Raw genomic sequence first — 19,345 nt, forward strand, 5'->3', positions numbered from 1 at the left:
AATACCCACTGCAGCTGACAGCCAGAACTTCCAGTACTGCTCTTGCTGACAGAATTAAGCTGGTGGTGGTGGTATTGGGAACAGTGAGAAACTTTTTCCATAGTAATGTTTTGGTTTGGTATGTGAAAATCCAGTTTTAGTTTTGCTTCAGAATTATTTTCTCATGGTTAACCATGATAAAGAATGTTTATTGAAAAGGAAAATATAGGAGTTGCCATTCTAGAGCAGCATAAGATTTCCACGTTTCAGTAGAATTTCTTAGCAGCAACTTGGGGAGTTTTCACTACCAAACTTAATTTTGAATCCAAAGCAAAAAGACATTACACCATGCCAAAGAGCCTCATAGAAACAGTAAATTTTTTTGTGCATGTTATTTCAAAAAAGACAAATTTTACCAATATTAAAGAAAAAGCTTGGAATGACATACACTGGAAGCTACTAACCAGTCTGTTCTCTTGTATTATTACTCTTAGAGCTGTGTTTGATAATAATCCTATGTGATGGCTTTTGGAATCTGAATATACAGGTTACAGAGGTTAGTCACAGAAGACCAAAATTCCACATGTACTGGTCATTATTTTAATTCATTATCAAGCAATGTATTTAAGGCCAGAAATTAATAGGAAGGTAACGCAAATACAGCTGTACGAAATTGTTTTGACATTCTCATAAAAAGTTTGTCTGATAAGGGAATACTAGAGGATACCAGGCTCTCTAGATACTAATCCTATCCTTTATTTTTGAAAAAGTCTGACAGGCTGCTAAGTCACTTGCCTCTGGGAGACTGTTTGCTTTCATCGAAGAGACCAGTGGAGACCAGTGACTTGCAGAGACTCAGTGAGATTGACAGCATTCTCTTGTGACTCTTCTTTACATTCTCAGCATGAGTAAGGTTCAGGAGAACAAGCCAGTCTTAGTGCAGTTTTTGATTTTTAGTGCTTCAGAAAGACACAAAGGTTTTTCTGCACTTGTCTCTGAACAGACTGTGGGATAGATCCTGTCAAGGGTACGGACAAGGGGGTTATAATCACTAAGGGAAAATTAAGACTAAAAACTCTAAAGGTAGTAAAATTCTTCAATTTTGCTTTCCAACAGTGTTCATTAACTTGTATTTATTCAGAAAGTGAGAATTTCTTGTTTGTTTTTTAAATCTTCTCTGAGAATTCAGTATGAAAGAATGGGTCGTATTGTGAAACTGAGGGGAGGAAATGGTGTGTGGTCTTCTGTTTGCCTCAGTGACTTCATGTTCAGATCAGCTCCAGGGAGCAGGGGTAGACCGTTATGCAGTCAATTTTGCTAATGTAATTTTTCTTATGAAGTTTACATTAAGGTCTTTCTGTTTTAGTCAACTATCTAAACCAAAATGAGTAGCTTAGTTGGAGCACAACCTAGCAAAATAATCTCTCTGCTTTTCTGTTACTTGGTATGAAAACGGAAGCTAATTCTGTGACAGAACTAAGCCAGTGAAACTGCTATTGCTTTAGTGGCTGTTGTAAACTGATATTTCAGTTAAGATGTGGAAATGTGCTTGAAGTCAGTGTATATTTGTAACTTGAAGATAGTTCTGAATGTGTTTATACTTGTATAGTAGATGGCAGCTTGGTTCATTGGGAGTCCTGCTGCTCTAATTTTTGTATCCCACTTGCAGCACAAGGCAGAATTAGAAGAGCTTTTCCCTTGTTCTAGCAAAAGCTGGCTGGATATTTATGATTTTGTGGTTTTTTTTCCAATTTAACTTTCTGACAGATGTATTTTTATTTTATATTTTATTTTATGATTCATGCACTCTAGTCCAAGTTAATTTTTATTATTTATTTTTAAAACATGTTTGGGTTTTTCATACAATGAAGGAAAGTTGCTTTAGAAAGTTACTGTTGCAGATTGCAGTTTTGAGTAGGAAGTGGATTACCCACCATGCCCTCTCTTAGGATCTCTTTTTATGATGGAGTTAAATGATCAAAAGGAAGCCAGGGTTCTCTTGTGGTTGCTGTGCTCACCCACTCACTGCCATGTGGGAGAGGATTGTGCGTTAAACGCTGCAGTATTACATCAGTACGTTTGTCATCATCTGAGATTATGAAATGCACTAGAGTTCTTCAAACTAAAAATGTTTGGTAATATTTATCACATATGCTGATAAGCCTTGGAATAATTAGCTGTATAAGTAATATATTGTACATAAATATAGTTTTGGATTTACGTGTGAGAGTATGAGAAATAAGAAATCTATCACTGCAATAGTATTATAGACATGGATGTGAGGGCATTTTTAAGACCCTTTTGATCTTAAAGCATGAGGAACTTACAGAAAATACCTGTGAGATTCTTTAATAGAAAATTTAAGCTTTTTAGAAGTCTGCTTATTTTGTAAATGTCTAAGGATAATTAGTATGCGATGCACTTACTGCTATGTTCTGTTCGTCACCAGGCCCTGAGAAGTCATTGTACCAGTAACTCCTTTAACAAAGCTGAAAGATAGGAAGTTGCAGAGCTGTGACTGAGTAGAGAAAGACAAAGAGTGGGCATATATATATATATATTTCTGTCCCTGCCTCTTCTCTATCTGTCTAAAACTGAAAAAGTATTGGCCAAAGAAAAAAACTGTGGAAAAAAAATTCTTAATATGAGCTATAATACTTCCCTTTCAGAGCTATGTTTTACTTCATGTCCAAATTAATAACGTCTCAATGGAATGAGACAGGAAAACTTTTAAACCTTCACCAGTTAAGTTTTCGGTAGGATAAGGGAATTCTAGATAGTTGTGCTGGCTTCTGTGCATAGGTAAGTAATGGATTTCCACAGTGTGTATTCCCTGAGAGTCCAGAAGTTCTACAAAGATGAAATACAGTAGCTGTAACTTTCATAACACAAAATTAAGTGACCAATTTTCTGAAGTTTGGACTTTCTGAAGCCAGCAAAGCCTTTCAGGTTGTGTAAGAATTCTAAAAACATGATACTGAAAAAACATCTTTTCCTGGAGAAAGTCAGCTTGAGGCTTATAATTTATCTTGTATCAATGAAGCCCTTAGACTTTTTTTTTAAATACAAACATAAAGTTAAGCTTCCTTTGGTGAAGGGCTGTCTTAGAGACTACTTACAGTGGGCTAAGCTCTGATTTTACACATAATTTTTTTATTAGTCTGAAACTTGCTGTTAAATTTCCTGCAGATGCACTCACAGACCATTTCTGAATTAAAATTTTGTCTCTGAAGCTAGTTGTTTCCTTTTCTAATATGTGAATGAGAAGGGGAAAAAGATGATGCAAGAGATGAACTGCTGAGTCAGTGTGGGCTCTTTTGTTCAAAACCACAGCAGCATATATAGCAGCACATTTCAAAAATACATGCTTACAGCTCTTCTTTGTGGGAGTTGGTAAAAACAAGTTTGCGTGACTATTGTTTGCATATTTGCTGCTGCTGAAACAGATGATACTTGAACGGTTTCTTGCCAAATTAGGCTATTGGATGGTAGTACTTGCCTGCTCCGTGTTTAACACGAGTTCAACTCTGAAATAAACAATTTTACGTATTTACAGTGGGAATGCTTGAAAGCCAGAAATGGCTTACTACAGCTAGATTTGATCTCTTTTTTTTTTTTTTTTTTTAACTTACATTTCTAAATAAATTATACACTATGCTATCTCAAATTGACTTGTCAGTTTGTTACTGTTCTGTTTATACTACATCTGCTTGCATGAAGTTGTTCTAGGGAACATAACTTTCATGAAGTGATGAATCCTAATGGCTGCAGTTAGTTTCTGCGCTTGGAGGACTTCAGTTAATTTGGGTGGTAGAGGTCGAGTCCCTCAGTCATCGAGGCAATTTATTGCAGGCTGTGTCTGTTTAAGGACTTATTTCCATCTTATCTGCTGAATATATGCCAGTTGTATCTGAAAGGCTCGTATTTCCTATATGAAACTCTTCTTGCAGAACAAACTACTGAGTTGTGAAGCAAGAATTAATGTAAACTGAAGGGTCCTTTACACTGTATGGTAACTGATCAGTAGATTGAGAAAAGAACAAAAGTCCTTCTCTTACCTGTTGCTTACACTTTACATAAAGATGTAGTAGTTTAAAATATAAAAGGCTTTTAAGTTCTTGTCTACTTCTTCAAACAATATGCATTTATGCTTTTTGATTGAAAATTGCTCTTGCCAGCCTAGATATGTGAAACCATTTGTCAAAGCTGAAATGTTTACCATATGGTAGAAATATATTTATTGTAGTTGTCAGAATAGGAATGTATATTTAATATTGGTGGTTGGTTTTTTTGTTAGTTTTTTTTTTATTGATCAAAGTGTTTTAGGGTTTTTTTTGCTTCATTTGCTTCATTTGGTGGATTTTGTTTGTTTGTTTGTTTGTGTTTTTTTGCTGTTGCAGAAAACAGTTCTAAGCACTAGAAGTTCTAGCACTTCGCCTGATTCTTCAGGGAAGAATCAGCATTCTTCAGGGAAGGGCAGCATTCCTTAAGATTTGCTAGCTGCTAACTTGTTGAGGTGGCACTTTTCCACTTCTGTTAAGTCTACTCTAATTGAGCCACTTCATACATCTTAAAATTTTAAACGTTTGCTGGAGGCTGCTTATTCAGTAGCATAAAACTATCTGCAGTAATTTAGTCTTGTGTATTGAGCCCCTAGGGAGTAACAATTCAGTTTGATAGTGCTGAGTTGATTTGATGGCTTCCTACCTTTAATGGCTACTTGCTTTGCACACCTTTGGAGCTTGTGGGATCTTGTGCGTGACTAGGTTAATTCAGGTTGCCAAACTGACTGAAAACTGGCTCAAAACCTAAATAGCTTTCTATAATGTTAGTAGGCAGAATTGCTGTAGGTGATATATGCAAAGCGGGAGTTGTAAGAAAAGGAGGATCCACCACTTCAGTGCAGTTCAGTTGATTTAGCTGTGCTGTCAGGTAATGTGTCTCCAGACAGTAACTGGAGAGTTAAGGGATAACTGGCTAGCTTAGAGATGGAAGGGGAGGAGGTGAGAGAAATTTGGAACAAATTCTTGAGCCTGATGGGTCTGAAAAGGAAAGATTTGGGAATGTCAGGAGTTGATGGTCGGCGGGACTGGAGTATTGTTTGGTATTTGAGATTTTGGAAAAAGTAGGCTGTCTAAGGTAGGTAGACCTTACTTGCTGGCAACAGAACTGGGGCTTGAGCAGGAGTTGAAAAGGGAATGCTAGAGCTGCCTACACCGGGCGACTGACTGGAGCATGAAATCAGCTTGAAGTGACAGATCTGCATGGTGAATCTGGAGATTCTAGTTCTGCTGCAAGGCTGTGTAGTTGTCGGTAAAATGTTTTTCAGCTTGCAGGAAATCACAAACAAGCATTCCTTTGGTTTGTGTATGTTGCAGTCAAGCTGTAAGAAGACAGGGAAGGCTGGAACAAGCTGCTTCTGTAACCAAAAGTAGGGCAATGTGATCAGTTTTTGTTGATACAATAATACACATTTTCCCACAGGATCATTATGTCAAATGTGCAGGTCATTCATAAAGTGATGAGGGAAGGAATGAGAAGCTTCATACATCGGAAAAGAAACTGCTTTCTGAAGGACTTAAATCTGCTTGCTATAGAGAAACCCAGGAGCTTGGTGAACATGAGTCTGTAGGAAGAGAAATTGCGTTGTTTAAATAGTTGAATTCTGTGGAGATAAGTTTGACTTGATCCATCTGCTATGAATTTCCTATGAGATTCAATTTGAGGCTGACTTGGGTACCCTTAGCATTCACACCTGAAACCAAAAAGCTCTGGGAGCTGCAGAGACAGTATGTTTAGTGCCGCAAAATGCCTGATAGTAGTCTGAAAGAATCAAGTCCTAGCTGCCTCAAATCAGATACCCCAAAGGACTGGAAAGTCTAGACAGTTTAATTTTGTTGCCATTCTTTTATGTCATGTGTGTGTTGGAGGAGGAATCGATTAATGCTTATGAAACTGGACGTTTCAAGAACCCGTTTAAATGGTGGGTTTGAAATCACTGTAGGATTCATTGTGATTCAAAAATTATTGAAATGCTGAAGGCCACGTGCTTGAAAACTGGAAGAAAAATAACAAATGATTGTGCAGTGGTTCAGCACAAAATGTTCCCTGAACTGGCTAAGACAAAGGGACTTTTTTGGGGGGGAAATACCATCTGGTTTATAATTGTGCATACTCCAAAGAGGGTGGAGTTCTGAGGCAGCACAGGAGTGTTAGTGTCTGTTGTTTCTCCACTTGTGTTTGAGTTTGCTCTTTTTGTTTGCGTTTTTGTTTGTTCTTTTAATGCTATTTTTCTACAGTACAGAAAGCATTTACTTAACAACAGTGTGTAGCTAATGTTGCTGCTGTGTTACTTTAACTTGATTTGCACAACTTCATATTTGACATGATAGTATTAGAACACTTACTTGATTATTTATCTGAACTTAGATCAGAAAACTCTATTCTCTCTTGAAGCTACATATTATTCAGACTGGCTAATTATGACAGCCAAACCTTACTTGCATTAATTTGGCTCAATTCCTGCAATACGTTATTAGAAATGGATGATTTTTAAAAGAGAAAACAGGAATATAATATTCAGATCTTGTTTAGGAAATTTCATAATCTGCTGAATATTTCTGGACTTAATAAACACCACAGTGTGCATGGCTACATTAGAGCATCATTTTGCTAGAATGTCTGGTTTCTGCTGTGTAAATTTACAAAATGTTTTGCTTTTGTTGTTCCAGCTGGTTTTGGTTAATACTCGGATGTGGCCAGTATCTGAAGGTTTATCAGCTTGCTGACCCAGCTCTGTGTTGCTGCTGTGGTGATACAAAATGATTGCAGGCTTTCAAAATAGGTCCAGAAAATGTGTATCTGCCCCCATGAGCATTACTTTCTAACCATCCCACGTATCTGTTAAACACCAGGTTAAAACCTACTGTATGAATTACAGAAGAAAACAGTATTTTTAAAAAGGGCTGGTTAACCCTGATAATGCACTATTGTGGAAAGAGTTTGAAAATAAACTTTAAACACTATTTCAAAGGTAAACTGATTTTCTCTTTGTTGCTGAACAGTATGGATGGAACCTAGACGTGTTAGGACTATATACTAGTAGTTTTGGATGCTTGATTTTAAATATAATTTCAGGACATGACTTTGCATTTCTCAACTTACTCAAGTCAGAATGGAGTTTATCGAAAACAAAATACTTGAATCCAAATTCCAATAGCTTTCTGTGGGCCTCAAGAAATTTCCACTAACATAGCAGTTCATTTTACTTAGGATTTTGCCATGCATGTGTGATACTGGAATGTCTTTTGTCAAGCAATTCCAAGAATTTTGTTCTCACGGAGCCCCCTAAGTCTGATGGTACACTTGAGTATTACCTTGTATTACCATCCAGAGATCTGTAGTTACGCTCTGTTTCTTGTACGTACATTAAGCTGGATCAACGAATATAACTGTGTAATACAACAAGACTTAAAAAGATCTTTTAAAAGAGAAAGGATTATTTGGGTTTTGTTTTTCTAAGCCAAAGTCATTACTTCACTGATCTATTGATTCCCTTTTCCTTTTAGTATAAAAGAGTGCCATGGGTTGCCTCTTATAAATGGACAGAATTGTGACCCTTATGCAACAGTCTCTCTTGTGGGACCTTCCAGGTAACATTTTGGAATAAAATTAATAAATCTAAAACGCTGTAATCTTAAACTGGAAAAGAAAGTCTTAGGTTTTAAGCAAAACCTTTAAAATACAGAAAAATCTTAAAATGCTTTGTGCATGCATCACATTTTCCATTGTTATTGTATTCTCCCCTTCCCTGGCATACTCTCAAGATTGTGAAGATTTTGAGTCTGTCTGAATGGCCTGCACTAGTCAAGAACCACTTCTTACTCAGTTCTTTCTACTCAGGTGTTGCCCTGGATTCTTGATATCTGCACTGTGCTTCCTATTAATTTTTGTCAAATTTCTGTATGGGATGATAGAGTCAATTGCTCACTCACCTTCCTCAATTGCATGTTTTTCTTGATGGGTGAGTTTCTTTGCAGCAAATGTTTAGCAACTGGGAGGAAGCAAGAGAGTAGGGATTCTGGTGAGACAGACCTTTCTGTGCCAGCACCTTCAGGATTCTACATTCAAACTCTTCACAGTCTGAATGTCTCCTGTCTGATTGGTAATCCTGAATAACTGTTGGGGTTTTCCAATTAAGAAAAATCCCATATCCCACACATTCACTGTCTGCAAGTCCATGTTCAATAACATCTAAAGTAAGCTAGGTTTCAATTGTTTCTTTCTTGCAACATCAAACCTAAGTCCATTTACTGTCTCCGGTACTGAAGGTAGTACCAGAACATCTTCTAGCAACCTTGTGTGTTTTAAACACTTTAGAGATATTGTTCCTGAGTAATCTATGAGTAAATGGGGCTTTTTTCATCTCCTTGGTAATACATGATCACATTTTTTTTTTAGGTTGGGGTTTTTTTTGGTGGGTTTTTGTTTTGGTTTGGTTTGGTTGGTTGGGGGTGTTTTAAGAGGACTAGGGAGATTTAACCATTATACATAGGAAGCATGGTGTTGATTGCCAAAGAAGGTAAATTGATGTATATTTCCAGTTTTAGTCCTGTGATACAGATGGAACTGAGTGAATGTTCATCCCACAAAATATTTACCCTGTTGGTATGGGAATATATGTGCAAATCTGACAGAAGTTCCTGGTTAAGATTTTCCCATCTCATGCATGCGTGATTCATGTACCATCACTGGAATGTTTATATGGCCAGCACCTGAAAACAGGCAATGTCTAGGATGACTTTTCTTCTCCCTCATCTGTTCCTCCCCTACCTTTCCTATTTGTTTCTTTTAGAAAGCATTTTACACTATCAGAGCCCTTTACTGTATTCTTTCATAAAACATTAAAAAAAAAGTCTATATGTGTGTGTATATATCTCTATACGTATATCTCACAAGAGAGTGGGGAGCAATTGTTTTGTTTAACCCTGTGCTATTTAGCATTAGCAATGATTGCTCCCAAAGAAAACATTCAGTGGCTTGGTGTAAGCCTCTGTCGGTAAAGAAGTAGTGGGTATTTCCCCAACAAAAGAGGGTGGGTGGGAAAACCAGAAATTGGCAGTTGAACAAGACAAGGAAATCTGTGTTAGTAACCTGCAAGCAGTGTTAAAGAAATTGTCTGCAGCCTGAAGTTTGAAATGCTTTAGAAATTGTTGATATATTTTACTTGATATGTGTAAGTTTACTCATTTGTGAAATGCAAGTTTGAGCTGGGCAGCTGCACAATTAACTACATACAGCACTTGAAATTTTAACTTTTCAAACTATGTTGTGAAGATGAACTCATTTTAAGATTTTCTTCATTGGTTAAAGTGATCTCTAAAATGACAAAAATTGTTTTAACTTTAATGCATGGATTTTCTTGACAATAGAATGTCTTTATAATTGTGTGTTTAAGTTGTCTATGGTAAAAAATTTTACCACATTGGAACAGGAATGACCAAAAGAAGACCAAAGTAAAGAAGAAAACAAGCAATCCGCAGTTTAACGAAACATTTTATTTTGAGGTAACTTTTTGGATGGTATTCTGCCTGTTTATCTACTTTATGTAATCCTTCAAATATTTTTAAGCAAGCTACATAGCAGTACCTAGCACAGAAAGCTCTCTTCAGCCAAACTGAAGAGCTTTTACTAGCCTCTCAAATGTAAGTAAATTTCTGGGGGCTGCCAGACAATAGTTTTCCCCTTTGGATTTTATGTGAAAAATAGCTTCCTTGTGGGCACATGTGAAGGCTATCTTGAATCAATTTATACAGCATCTGTTGCCATTATGAGTTCCGAGAGAACTTTAACCTATCCTGTAGAATTCAAATATTTTCAAGAACACTGAGCTAAAAACCCCTCCAACTTACTACTTTAATAAACCAATGTAGTGATTGTACCCAATAAAGGCTAATTGTACAATTTTATTTTAAAAACGATAATTTTTTTTGTTATTTTGGAATTGATTTCAATTCTGAGTTACCAAGTTACGATAACCAAGTTAGGAGTTTGAATTTTCCTCTGATTTGTCTCTGTAATAAAAACTACATTTGCATGTAAGCATACTATACTGTTCGGCTAAGAGTTGGAAGTAGTGCAGATGTTACGTGTGCCTCAAGTGCATTATAATTTACTGTGTTTATATAGATCCTGGTCCTGCTGAGGGACTTCACTGAGAAATTGTTTCGTACTTATGCATAGAGTGCCAACATATGGCGTGTGTTTCAGTTGGCCTGCTCAAGATACTGAGTGAAATTTCTTAGGAAGTATGATACTAGTATAAAAATGTGACCCAAACCACTCCAATAACTTGATAACTTATGATTTGAGTTAAACTGAGAATGCAATCAGTCAAGAAATTATGAAAATTAAATGAAGAGGTTACAGTTATGGTATAACTAGGGCAAGAAGAGTGAGCTTATTTGTTGTTTCCTTAAACATGTCGGAACTAACTTTAATGCGTTTTTGGGGCTCATGCAGAAACCAAAGAATTTGTTGTCAGTTTTATGTCATACTTGCTTCTTGGGTTTGTTGGTTTGTTGGTTGGTTTATTTTGGTTTGTTGTTGTGTTAATTTTTGTTTGCCCTCCCCTTCCCTTTTTTTTTTTTTTTTTTTTTTTTGTGGGGGGGTTTTGTTGGTTTTTTTTTCCCCCCAACAGATCTATAGTATAATTCCCTTAGATATGAGCTGGTCTTCGCCAGGCTCCACCATGAACATTTTTTGACCCATTTTTCACCTGCTTTCTGTCAAAAAGCTGTTTGATGAACTGAACAGCTTCCTTTTTAGAAGGAACAGTAATTATTTACTAATGTTCAAGAAGCAGGGTTTTCTTTGGTTTTTGATATCCATGGTATAACAGTAAAAAGTGTGTTAATAGGAAGAATTTACTTGCAGGTAACCAGGTCCAGCAGTTACACCAAAAAGTCCCAGTTTCAGGTGGAAGAAGAGGATATTGAGAAATTAGAAGTCAGGTAAGTTACATAGATTAGAAAGTGATTTATAATTAACAAATCATAGTAGTTTGTCATCAAGACAATAAATCTTGTATTTTATTGTATCTCCAAAGAATTACTGATCAGACTTGTAGAAAAGATCCTTTTTAATATGTAAAAATTAGTCAGCTTTTTTAGTGTGCTTCTTACTGAATACAGGGGGGTTCTGTTTTGAAGTAAATAGTGGTAGAGTGTATCTAGCAGCCTAAACTTGTTTCCTGTGCCTGTGAGGAAAGAGATGTGAAGACCACCTGTTAATATATATTAGTTTGGTCACAATTGATAATAGAACTTGTGCTGGAGGAAAACAGCATACCTGATGCTAGTCTATGGTTTCAAATATAATTGGCTGGTTTAGTAAAAACAGAGGGAAAAGCTTTTTTCTTTTTTTTTTTCTTTTTTTTCTTTTTCAAATGGGATTCTTATGATTTTGTGTTGATTTTTGGAGGAACATTTGTGTTGCATCCTCAAACCTTTTTCTGCCACCTTACACTTAAGAGTGGGTCTGTCTGTATTTATACTATGTAGCTAGAACTGCTGAGAGCCCCTGGGCTCAAATTTCTTTTTTTTTTTTTTTTTTATTGTGCTCATGCATATATATGCACCATATCTGCTGAATGACAAGTAGTCTTCAAGGCTAGCATATATTTCCTAACAGGCATCAGAAGAAGAATTTAGTGGTTAGTTTTAATAGCCATTATAGAACTAACTTGGTATGTGCATTTTTAACTATTATCTTCCTGAATATCTTAATTAGAATTGTATATTTCATTATAGATGCAAATATATTTAGAAAAATAGTCATGCCCCAACAAATCTAGCTTTGTTTTTTGTTTTGTTCTTTTTTTTTTTTGTTTGTTTGTTCTTCTTAACAACTGCTGTCTGTCAGAAATGTCAGAGAGGTAAGAAGTAACAGAAAAAACCCAAGGTGCATGTCTGGAGTCTGTGATTCCTTTTGAGGTTGTAAGCATATGAGCTGCTGTTTGGAAAAACAAGCGCATGTGTTGATGTGGCATTGCAGTGTGCCAAATTCTAGCAACTGGATAGGGATATGTAAATACATTTGTTAAAAAGTTACCTGAGAAGAAACGTGCACAGTTTTGTGGGTGGAGACTGCTCAGAATATGTATATGTTGCCAATATCACTTGTATTTACTGATGCAAGGTCTGCGAGTCTAACTTTGACTGTTTTTCTTTATCTGTTCTCTATGGGATAATAAGCCACTTGTTTGATTCTTCTTGGTTTATGTAGAATGGAGTGAGATTTCTAACTTTTTCTGCCTGCATGCATGTGGATTAGTGCTGTAAGGCAGTTATTGTTAACTTGAAGGTTTTTATTTCTCTCTGGGAGAAAAAAAGCTAAACGATGTTCTTATTTTCAGGGTGGACCTATGGAATAATGGAAATCTGGTACAAGATGTCTTTCTAGGAGAAATCAAAGTTCCTGTGAAGGTGTTAAGAAATGATTCCTTTCAAGCATGGTGAGAAATGGTGTCTCAGAAGTGAAGTTGCTTCTATCCTGCAGATCGTGTCTTGCAAAGGATAATGTTTTATTCTAACTATTCATTAAAATATGTCTTCCTGTTCTAGTCTAGGTAAAACATCTTTCTAGAGAGTTGCCTTGCTCTATAAATCAACCTTGACAGAGGATACATTTAGCTCTTCTCTTCCCCCAGTCTGCCCACTCCCACAGAATAGAAGTTATGTTTGAGGGGAAAGCATGGAGAATGAAAAAAGGGAAGACTGAGCATAGCTATCCTTCAGCAAGCTTCCTGGGTTTTAGTGATCTTTGTATGCTTTTCAGCCTAATCAGCAAACCAGGAACTTCTCAGAATTGCATCATTTGTAATTAAATTCCAGAATGATTGATGAAGAGTTTATTTTAAAATAATTATTAAGTATCACTTTTTTTTTTTCTTCCTTGGGGAGGTTCAGAAAGTATTCTGGAACTAACCCAAAGTTGTTTCAGGGGAGCAGGCACAGAAGTTTAAAAGCTGGAAGGGCAAGGCCTGAAGGGAACTCAGCAAAGAAATACCTCTCCCTTCTGAAGTTCTTGCAAGCAGGAGCCAATCTGTAGCCCCTTTACTGTCCTAGGTGCTAGCAGCAGGAAGTGATGAGTGCAACAGATTCAAATGCCTCAAAGAGTGTAAAATATTCTGCTTTTAGTGAACCTTTCAGTACAGAGAAAAGAGTGGAGGAAGCCCTCGCATATCTGTGTAGAAAATGCATAGGAAAGGAGTGGGCAAATAGGAGCTAAATGGAACACAGGTCTTGTCCAGGAACCATTTCGGCTCTGCAAAATGTACCCACCTCAGGCTCCACATGTCTTGCACGTGTCAAATTTGAGCTCTGGTTCTCATTCTTAGTGCTTGAATGTGATCCTAAACATAATAAATGTTTACGTGAGTGTTTTCTATTTTTTACATGGTGTATTGCAGACACAGACTTGTTCTGCCAGTGCTCTGAACTGATCAAAAGCTGTATGACCATATTAACATAATGACATGTCTCTATTTACCTGCTAAGAGAAAGGTTATATAAGCATGGATGCACTACCAGTGTATTGTGTTCATATGGCTTTTTGAATCGTTTTTTAATTCAGCTGAAGTACAGCAGATAAAACAGTATCACTAGTATTAAATCTTGGGAAAATAAGCTTAAGACTCATGCTGTCAAATAGAAGTTCTTATAAATCAGCTTTACTTTGTATTAGTATGGCTTCATTGTTAAAAAAAGTCTGATCTCCTGATTGTAGAAGTACAAATATAAATGTTTGTAAAAAAATGAAGGTGATTTCAGTTTGTTGAAGCTAAATTGCTTAAAAGCTGTTAAAATTTTTGTAGGGTTGCACCTCCTGTTGGAATACAGTTGAACTACAGCAAAAGCCAATGAAGAATTGCTTAATATATTTTGTATTGAGAATAGGGAAAAAGGCACTTTTTAATTTCTTTTAATCTTACTTGTTTCCCAGGAGTGCAGCCTGTTAATGTTGTATATTTTTAGTGGCTTCAGGCTAGACTGTTTAAATACTTGGCACTAGCCATTCCATCTGCAATGTCCAACACCCTAAATATAACCTAGATGTAAAATGAGAAGGTCTGTATTTTCTGAACATAATTTCTAACTGCTCTTGCTATCCCAGTTGAGCTACAGGAAGTATATCCTATTTCACTGTTGGGAAAGATATGAGAAAATACATGTTTCATTTTGTAATAAAGGCGCAACAAGTGGTGCTGCTTTTCTTTCTTTTGCATCTCAAGGCTTTTTTTTTATGTGAATTCCATTGCCAGTTTTCAGCCTCGGTTAATATATACTAAAATAATTAAATGTGATACTTTGCTTTATTGTAGAATTAGTCAAATTAATGAAATTTGAATCTACTATTTTGGAATTGCTCTTTTGCTTTCAGGTACTTACTTCAACCAAGAGAAAATGGAAACAAGTCTTCTAAAACTGATGATTTGGGATCACTTAGGTTAAATATCTGTTACACTGAAGACTGTGTACTTCCATCTGAATACTACAGTTCTCTAAGAAACTTGCTGCTAAAATCATCAGATGTTCAGGTATTGTGTTGAAAATTTCTTTTAAAATGAAAATGTAAAATGAATTATGCAGTCCTGTATGAAACATTGTGAATTATGCATATCCAGATACAGCTTTTTTGTTCCTTTGCATGAATTACTTCTGTCGCAACCAGAGGAGCATCTTGCAGAGCTCCAAACTACCAAGATTTTCTTCTCATATTAGAAGAACTGGCAGAGATAGTAAAATAACCTGTGCTGTGCGACTGGAAGGGATATAATACTTTCTTCTCATTGGTTGCTCTTTTCAACAATGTTTTCCCACTGGCTGTAATTGGCCCCATGGATTCGTGGTTTTCCAGGGACATTGATCCATTATTGACACTGAAGGGGTGGATAATCACCTTTACCAAAAATGTTCTGCTTTAGAATTGATTTCTAATTCCGCTTCTGAATGGCTTCTGTCTTCCCCAGTATGCTAATCGGCATGACTGAATTTCTCACATGGGCATTGTGACAAAGAGCATATCATGAGACAGGAATCAACTTATAGTAAGCAGGCTTTATATTCCCACGTCTTTTATAGCCTTACTTCATGTCAGTGTTGGTGAGGTACTGGCAGAGGGGAAGAAAGGTGAAGAGGAAGGAGATTGTGAGTAAAATTTTTCTAGCCCATATTCAAATAATACTTCACTGGAATTCAGGAAGAGCTGAGTATGTAGCTAGTGGCAGTTAAAGGCTATCTTATTTACTTAGGTGATCTAACCTGATAATTTTTTTTTTACTGCAATTACCAACTGTAGAATGGCATCAGGCACTTCAGAACTGAGAACTGTATTTTTATGTGCTCTGATTATGGTTGGAATAGTCCTATAAAGATATGTGACATTATAGTAAAGTGATTGTTTACTGCTTCTTACTTGGATTTGTGACAAAACCATATTCTAACTTTTTAGGGAGACTTAGAAAGGTGAGTAGATGCCAAATTTCATTATTAAATGTCAATCATGAAGTAAATATAAATTTTCAATGAAGTATTTCTGTAGAATGGAAAGTTTTAATTGCCATGTTATAGAACAAATGCTGAAACTTTCTGTTAAGCAGCTGTGTCTAGATTGTTAGATTCAAGCTGTAATTTGCAAAATAGATGAAGAACATTTAACTACTTCACTCATGATTTCATATTCTTCTTTCTCACAGCCCATTTCTGCATCTGCTGCCTATATACTGAGTGAAGTTTGTCGAGACAAGTACGATGCTGTTCTGCCTCTTGTACGATTGTTGCTACACCACCATAAGCTAGTTCCATTTGTTGCTGCAGTGGCAGAACTAGATCTGAAGGACACCCAGTATGTATTATATGTTTAGTGATGTCAAGCATGTTTAAATTATTTTTAGAGTTTCAAAGGGCTTCATGATACAACATTGTTAAGTGAGCATGTCGATTTCTTTCTCTTGCGGTGTAAACCTGACTAAATACATTTGTATTTTAATGCTAGATTATAAAAACATTCATTAAAATCACATTGAAGCTGGGAGTCAGAGTTAATGATTCTGTGCTATCTGGTAAAATTTTCTTGGAGCTAGTGTAGTGCTGAATATATCAAGCTAGCAGTCTGGAGCTGTGTCTAAGAGTACACATTTGTTAGCTTAAAATGTCATATTTGGCCATTCTTCAAAGTTTACTGGTCATGAGATTGATACTTAACATTTTTCAAATAGCAAAGAATTTTATCCTGTTTCCTTTAGTATGTGATTTAAATGAGGGGTATTTTATTCTTCTGCAAAGATGCCTTGTAAATAAGTAAGTACATATCCTCCTGCATGCCTTGAAAGTAGCAAGCACAGGAGTTTTTCCAAGTGGCACTGTATGGCCTGTGATTTCACAGCTCTGTGGCTAGGGGAGAAATGAAGTAAACCCAAGTAGTGGCCACTGAGGTGCCAAGTCATGTCCTGTGGAGGTGTGGAAGGGATTTTGTCACCACAGGATGGTTCGTTTCAAAGCTGACTTTCTCCTGATCTAAATAAGGTAAGACAATTTAACTGTGTAGAAAGAGGTGACTCATGGGAAATAATTTTCTAAACTGCATTTTAGTACACACATTCCTTTCTGTTATAATTGAACTGTGACAAAGAAAGATTAAACTAAATCTCTCAGATTAGAAAGATTTACTTTGCAGAGCTGGCTCTTTTTCTTCAACAGCTATAAGGAGTAAAAAGCATAAACTTAGGTTAAATATCTTTTGGTTAAAGTGTCTGAGTTTATCAGTGTAGTGTAGCAGCATACTACCAGCCTACTGGAGGAAGAATTGTATATTGGTGAGGTACAAGTCTTCATTGTTTTTTAATTTTCTCCAGTTGTTCTTTCTCACACTCAGCACTGGATTATAACTTCCTTTGTCTAAAATTTCTTAGGCTTTTCCTTATGGTTTTATTTCTGTTTCTGGTTTTGCTAATATCTATAATAATATTCTTTGTATTCTTTCCTTGCTCCTGAGTGCCATTGCAACTTATGTATCTTTATTTCCTTACTGAAATATATGGAAATATGTTTTAAAAAAAAAACCCCTATTTAATAGCAAGATAAAGTATTAATTGGATTTTGTAACTGAGCTGCTTATTTTTTCACTGTTCAAATAAAATAAATTATTTTCTTACAGAGAAGCAAACACAGTCTTCAGAGGCAACTCATTAGCAACTCGGTGTGTAGATGAAATGATGAAAATAGTGGGGAAGCACTACCTGAAGGTTACTTTGAAACCTGTTATTGATGAGGTAGGTTATCCTACTGAAGCTGTTTTCAGGACACTTAGCCCCGTGCGGTATCTTGTCTATTTGATAGGCATTCCTCTTCCAGCTCCCTGTGTAGCAGTAATCACTCAGGTAGGGGAATTCTAGGGGAAAGTCAAATGGAGCAATTATTGGTTAAGTTTAGTGGGAGAAGCTGCTTTTTGTTATTTGTCTTCCAGATGCTTGAAAACGAAATGGTCAATGACAGTTGCTCCAGCCTCTTAACACATTGCAGAATTTACCCACATGATACATAAAGGCACACACAAAAGTGAGGATGATTATTGCATGCTGTTATGGATAGTTAGAACCTATTTACAGTTTTACTCCTAAATCTAGGACAGAATATGGTTTTAAATAGGTGCATTTCCATACTGTCTGTCTGAAAAATTGAATTCCTATAGTTTTGTTTGTTTCAGATATGCGAGTCTCCTAAACCCTGTGAAATAGATCCCATCAAATTAAGAGAAGGGGATAATGTAGAAATAAATATGGTGAGTTTCCTAATCTGTTTCTCCTAATTTAAACTTTCTCAAGATCTGAGAAAAACATTTTAAAGAGCAGCTTTGCGTAATGGAAAATGAGTAACTTAAAAGTAGCAGTACAATTCTCTGATTCTAGAATAAACAGAGGAAGAGTTGCATGTTCTTATCTGTGTTTATGAATACAGCAAAGGAAAAGTCCAACAAAGAATGGGACAGGGAGGAGAAACTGAACAGGGGATTACAGTTTTCCATGCCAATTTGTTGGGTGCTGTGATTCCTGATGTTCTGTACTCAGCATAGAATCATAGAATAGTTAGGGTTGGAAAGGACCTTAAGATCATCTAGTTCCAACCCCCCTGCCATGCGCAGGGACACCTCACACTAAACCATGTCGCCCAAGGCTCTGTCCAACCTGGCCTTCTAGATGATGAAGTACTTAATCACAACTGCTCTGACACTTTGCATTGAAGTTTTGCCTGCTGCTTGCCTGTTGCTGGAGAATGACATTTAGGCAATAGTTGCTGCAACAAACTAAATTAACATTCACTAGGTATGCATGGGAAGTGCTCCTTCTTTGTAGTATGTTGCTATCAAATGACAAAAACGGGTTTTAATAGATAGTTGTATATTGCCAGACACAGCCTGTATACTTCAACGTAAGCAAACATCACTAAACTGTCTTTCAACACTAGTAATCCCTTATAAATATTATGAGGCTTTTAAAATACGAACTGTACTAAAATACATAATTGAATAGTTAGGCAGTGCTTTGAAAAAAGGAATTGCACTGTTATATTTACACTCAGGGAAAAAAAAACAAATGCAAATGTTAATGGTCTGAAAAAAACCTTTCTTCATAATTGCAGGAAAATCTACGCTATTATGTAGACAAAGTATTCCGTGAAATTGTGCAGTCAAGTATAAGTTGTCCTACCCTAATGTGTGATGTTTTTTATTCTTTGAGGCATCTGGCTGCCAAAAGATTTCCAAGTAAGTGTTCTCTAAAAACTTTTGAAAACACTGTTTGGAGTGAAGTACTTAACTTCTGCAATTACCTGATAGGGATTGTTAAAATTCTTGCCTTGTCCAAAGCTGTGCCCTGAACTTGACAATCAGGCACTTGTTTTTTTGTCAGTCTGTAAATCATAGTAAAGCCTTGTGGTCAGTCAGCAAGAATTTAGTATTTTCTGATACAAAAATGTAGCAGGTCAGAAACACTGCAAGACAGCAGCAAGAAAAAAGTTACCAACAGAAGTATGAGACAGTAAAAGAAAAGCACAAGTAATTCAGGATTTAATTGGAAGATACGTAAAGTTTGGAAAAGCTGATCTCTACCGCTTCCAAGAAGCGAGATGTAAGCTTGAAAATGAATTTGGTGTTTACATCTTAACTGTGTGAACTGCAGCTGTGTAACTGTGACTAGCACATTGATAACTTAGATGAAGTTAACTTCACTACTGCCCTTGTGTTACTGCTTATGGGTAGTTTTGAGGAGGGTGGGTAATTTAATGTGTTCATACTGTGGCCAGTATTA

General features: G+C 36.3%; 1 protein-coding gene across 4 annotated transcripts in view; it reads left to right on the forward strand.

Annotated features, from left to right (window-relative positions):
* The window catches only part of RASA2 (RAS p21 protein activator 2), a 47,989-nt gene that overhangs the window by 17,364 nt on the left and 11,280 nt on the right, over positions 1-19,345 (forward strand). Inside the window, exons 1-10 of one of the 4 annotated variants that reach the window (XM_030495857.1) lie at positions 6,775-6,823; positions 7,548-7,631; positions 9,473-9,545; positions 10,915-10,991; positions 12,395-12,493; positions 14,422-14,578; positions 15,737-15,885; positions 17,197-17,311; positions 17,731-17,820; positions 18,678-18,801. In XM_030495857.1, the coding sequence (XP_030351717.1) occupies positions 6,801-6,823; positions 7,548-7,631; positions 9,473-9,545; positions 10,915-10,991; positions 12,395-12,493; positions 14,422-14,578; positions 15,737-15,885; positions 17,197-17,311; positions 17,731-17,820; positions 18,678-18,801 (991 nt within the window). In that variant the 5' untranslated portion in view covers positions 6,775-6,800. Of the gene's footprint in view, positions 1-6,774; positions 6,824-7,547; positions 7,632-7,726; positions 8,561-9,472; positions 9,546-10,914; positions 10,992-12,394; positions 12,494-14,421; positions 14,579-15,736; positions 15,886-17,196; positions 17,312-17,730; positions 17,821-18,677; positions 18,802-19,345 lie in introns of those variants that run through there. The other 3 variants (XM_030495855.1, XM_030495856.1, XM_030495858.1) reach the window with 3 other exon arrangements.

This window comes from Strigops habroptila, chromosome 8 (genome assembly GCF_004027225.2).
Source record: "Strigops habroptila isolate Jane chromosome 8, bStrHab1.2.pri, whole genome shotgun sequence".
Taxonomy (NCBI): domain Eukaryota; kingdom Metazoa; phylum Chordata; class Aves; order Psittaciformes; family Psittacidae; genus Strigops; species Strigops habroptila.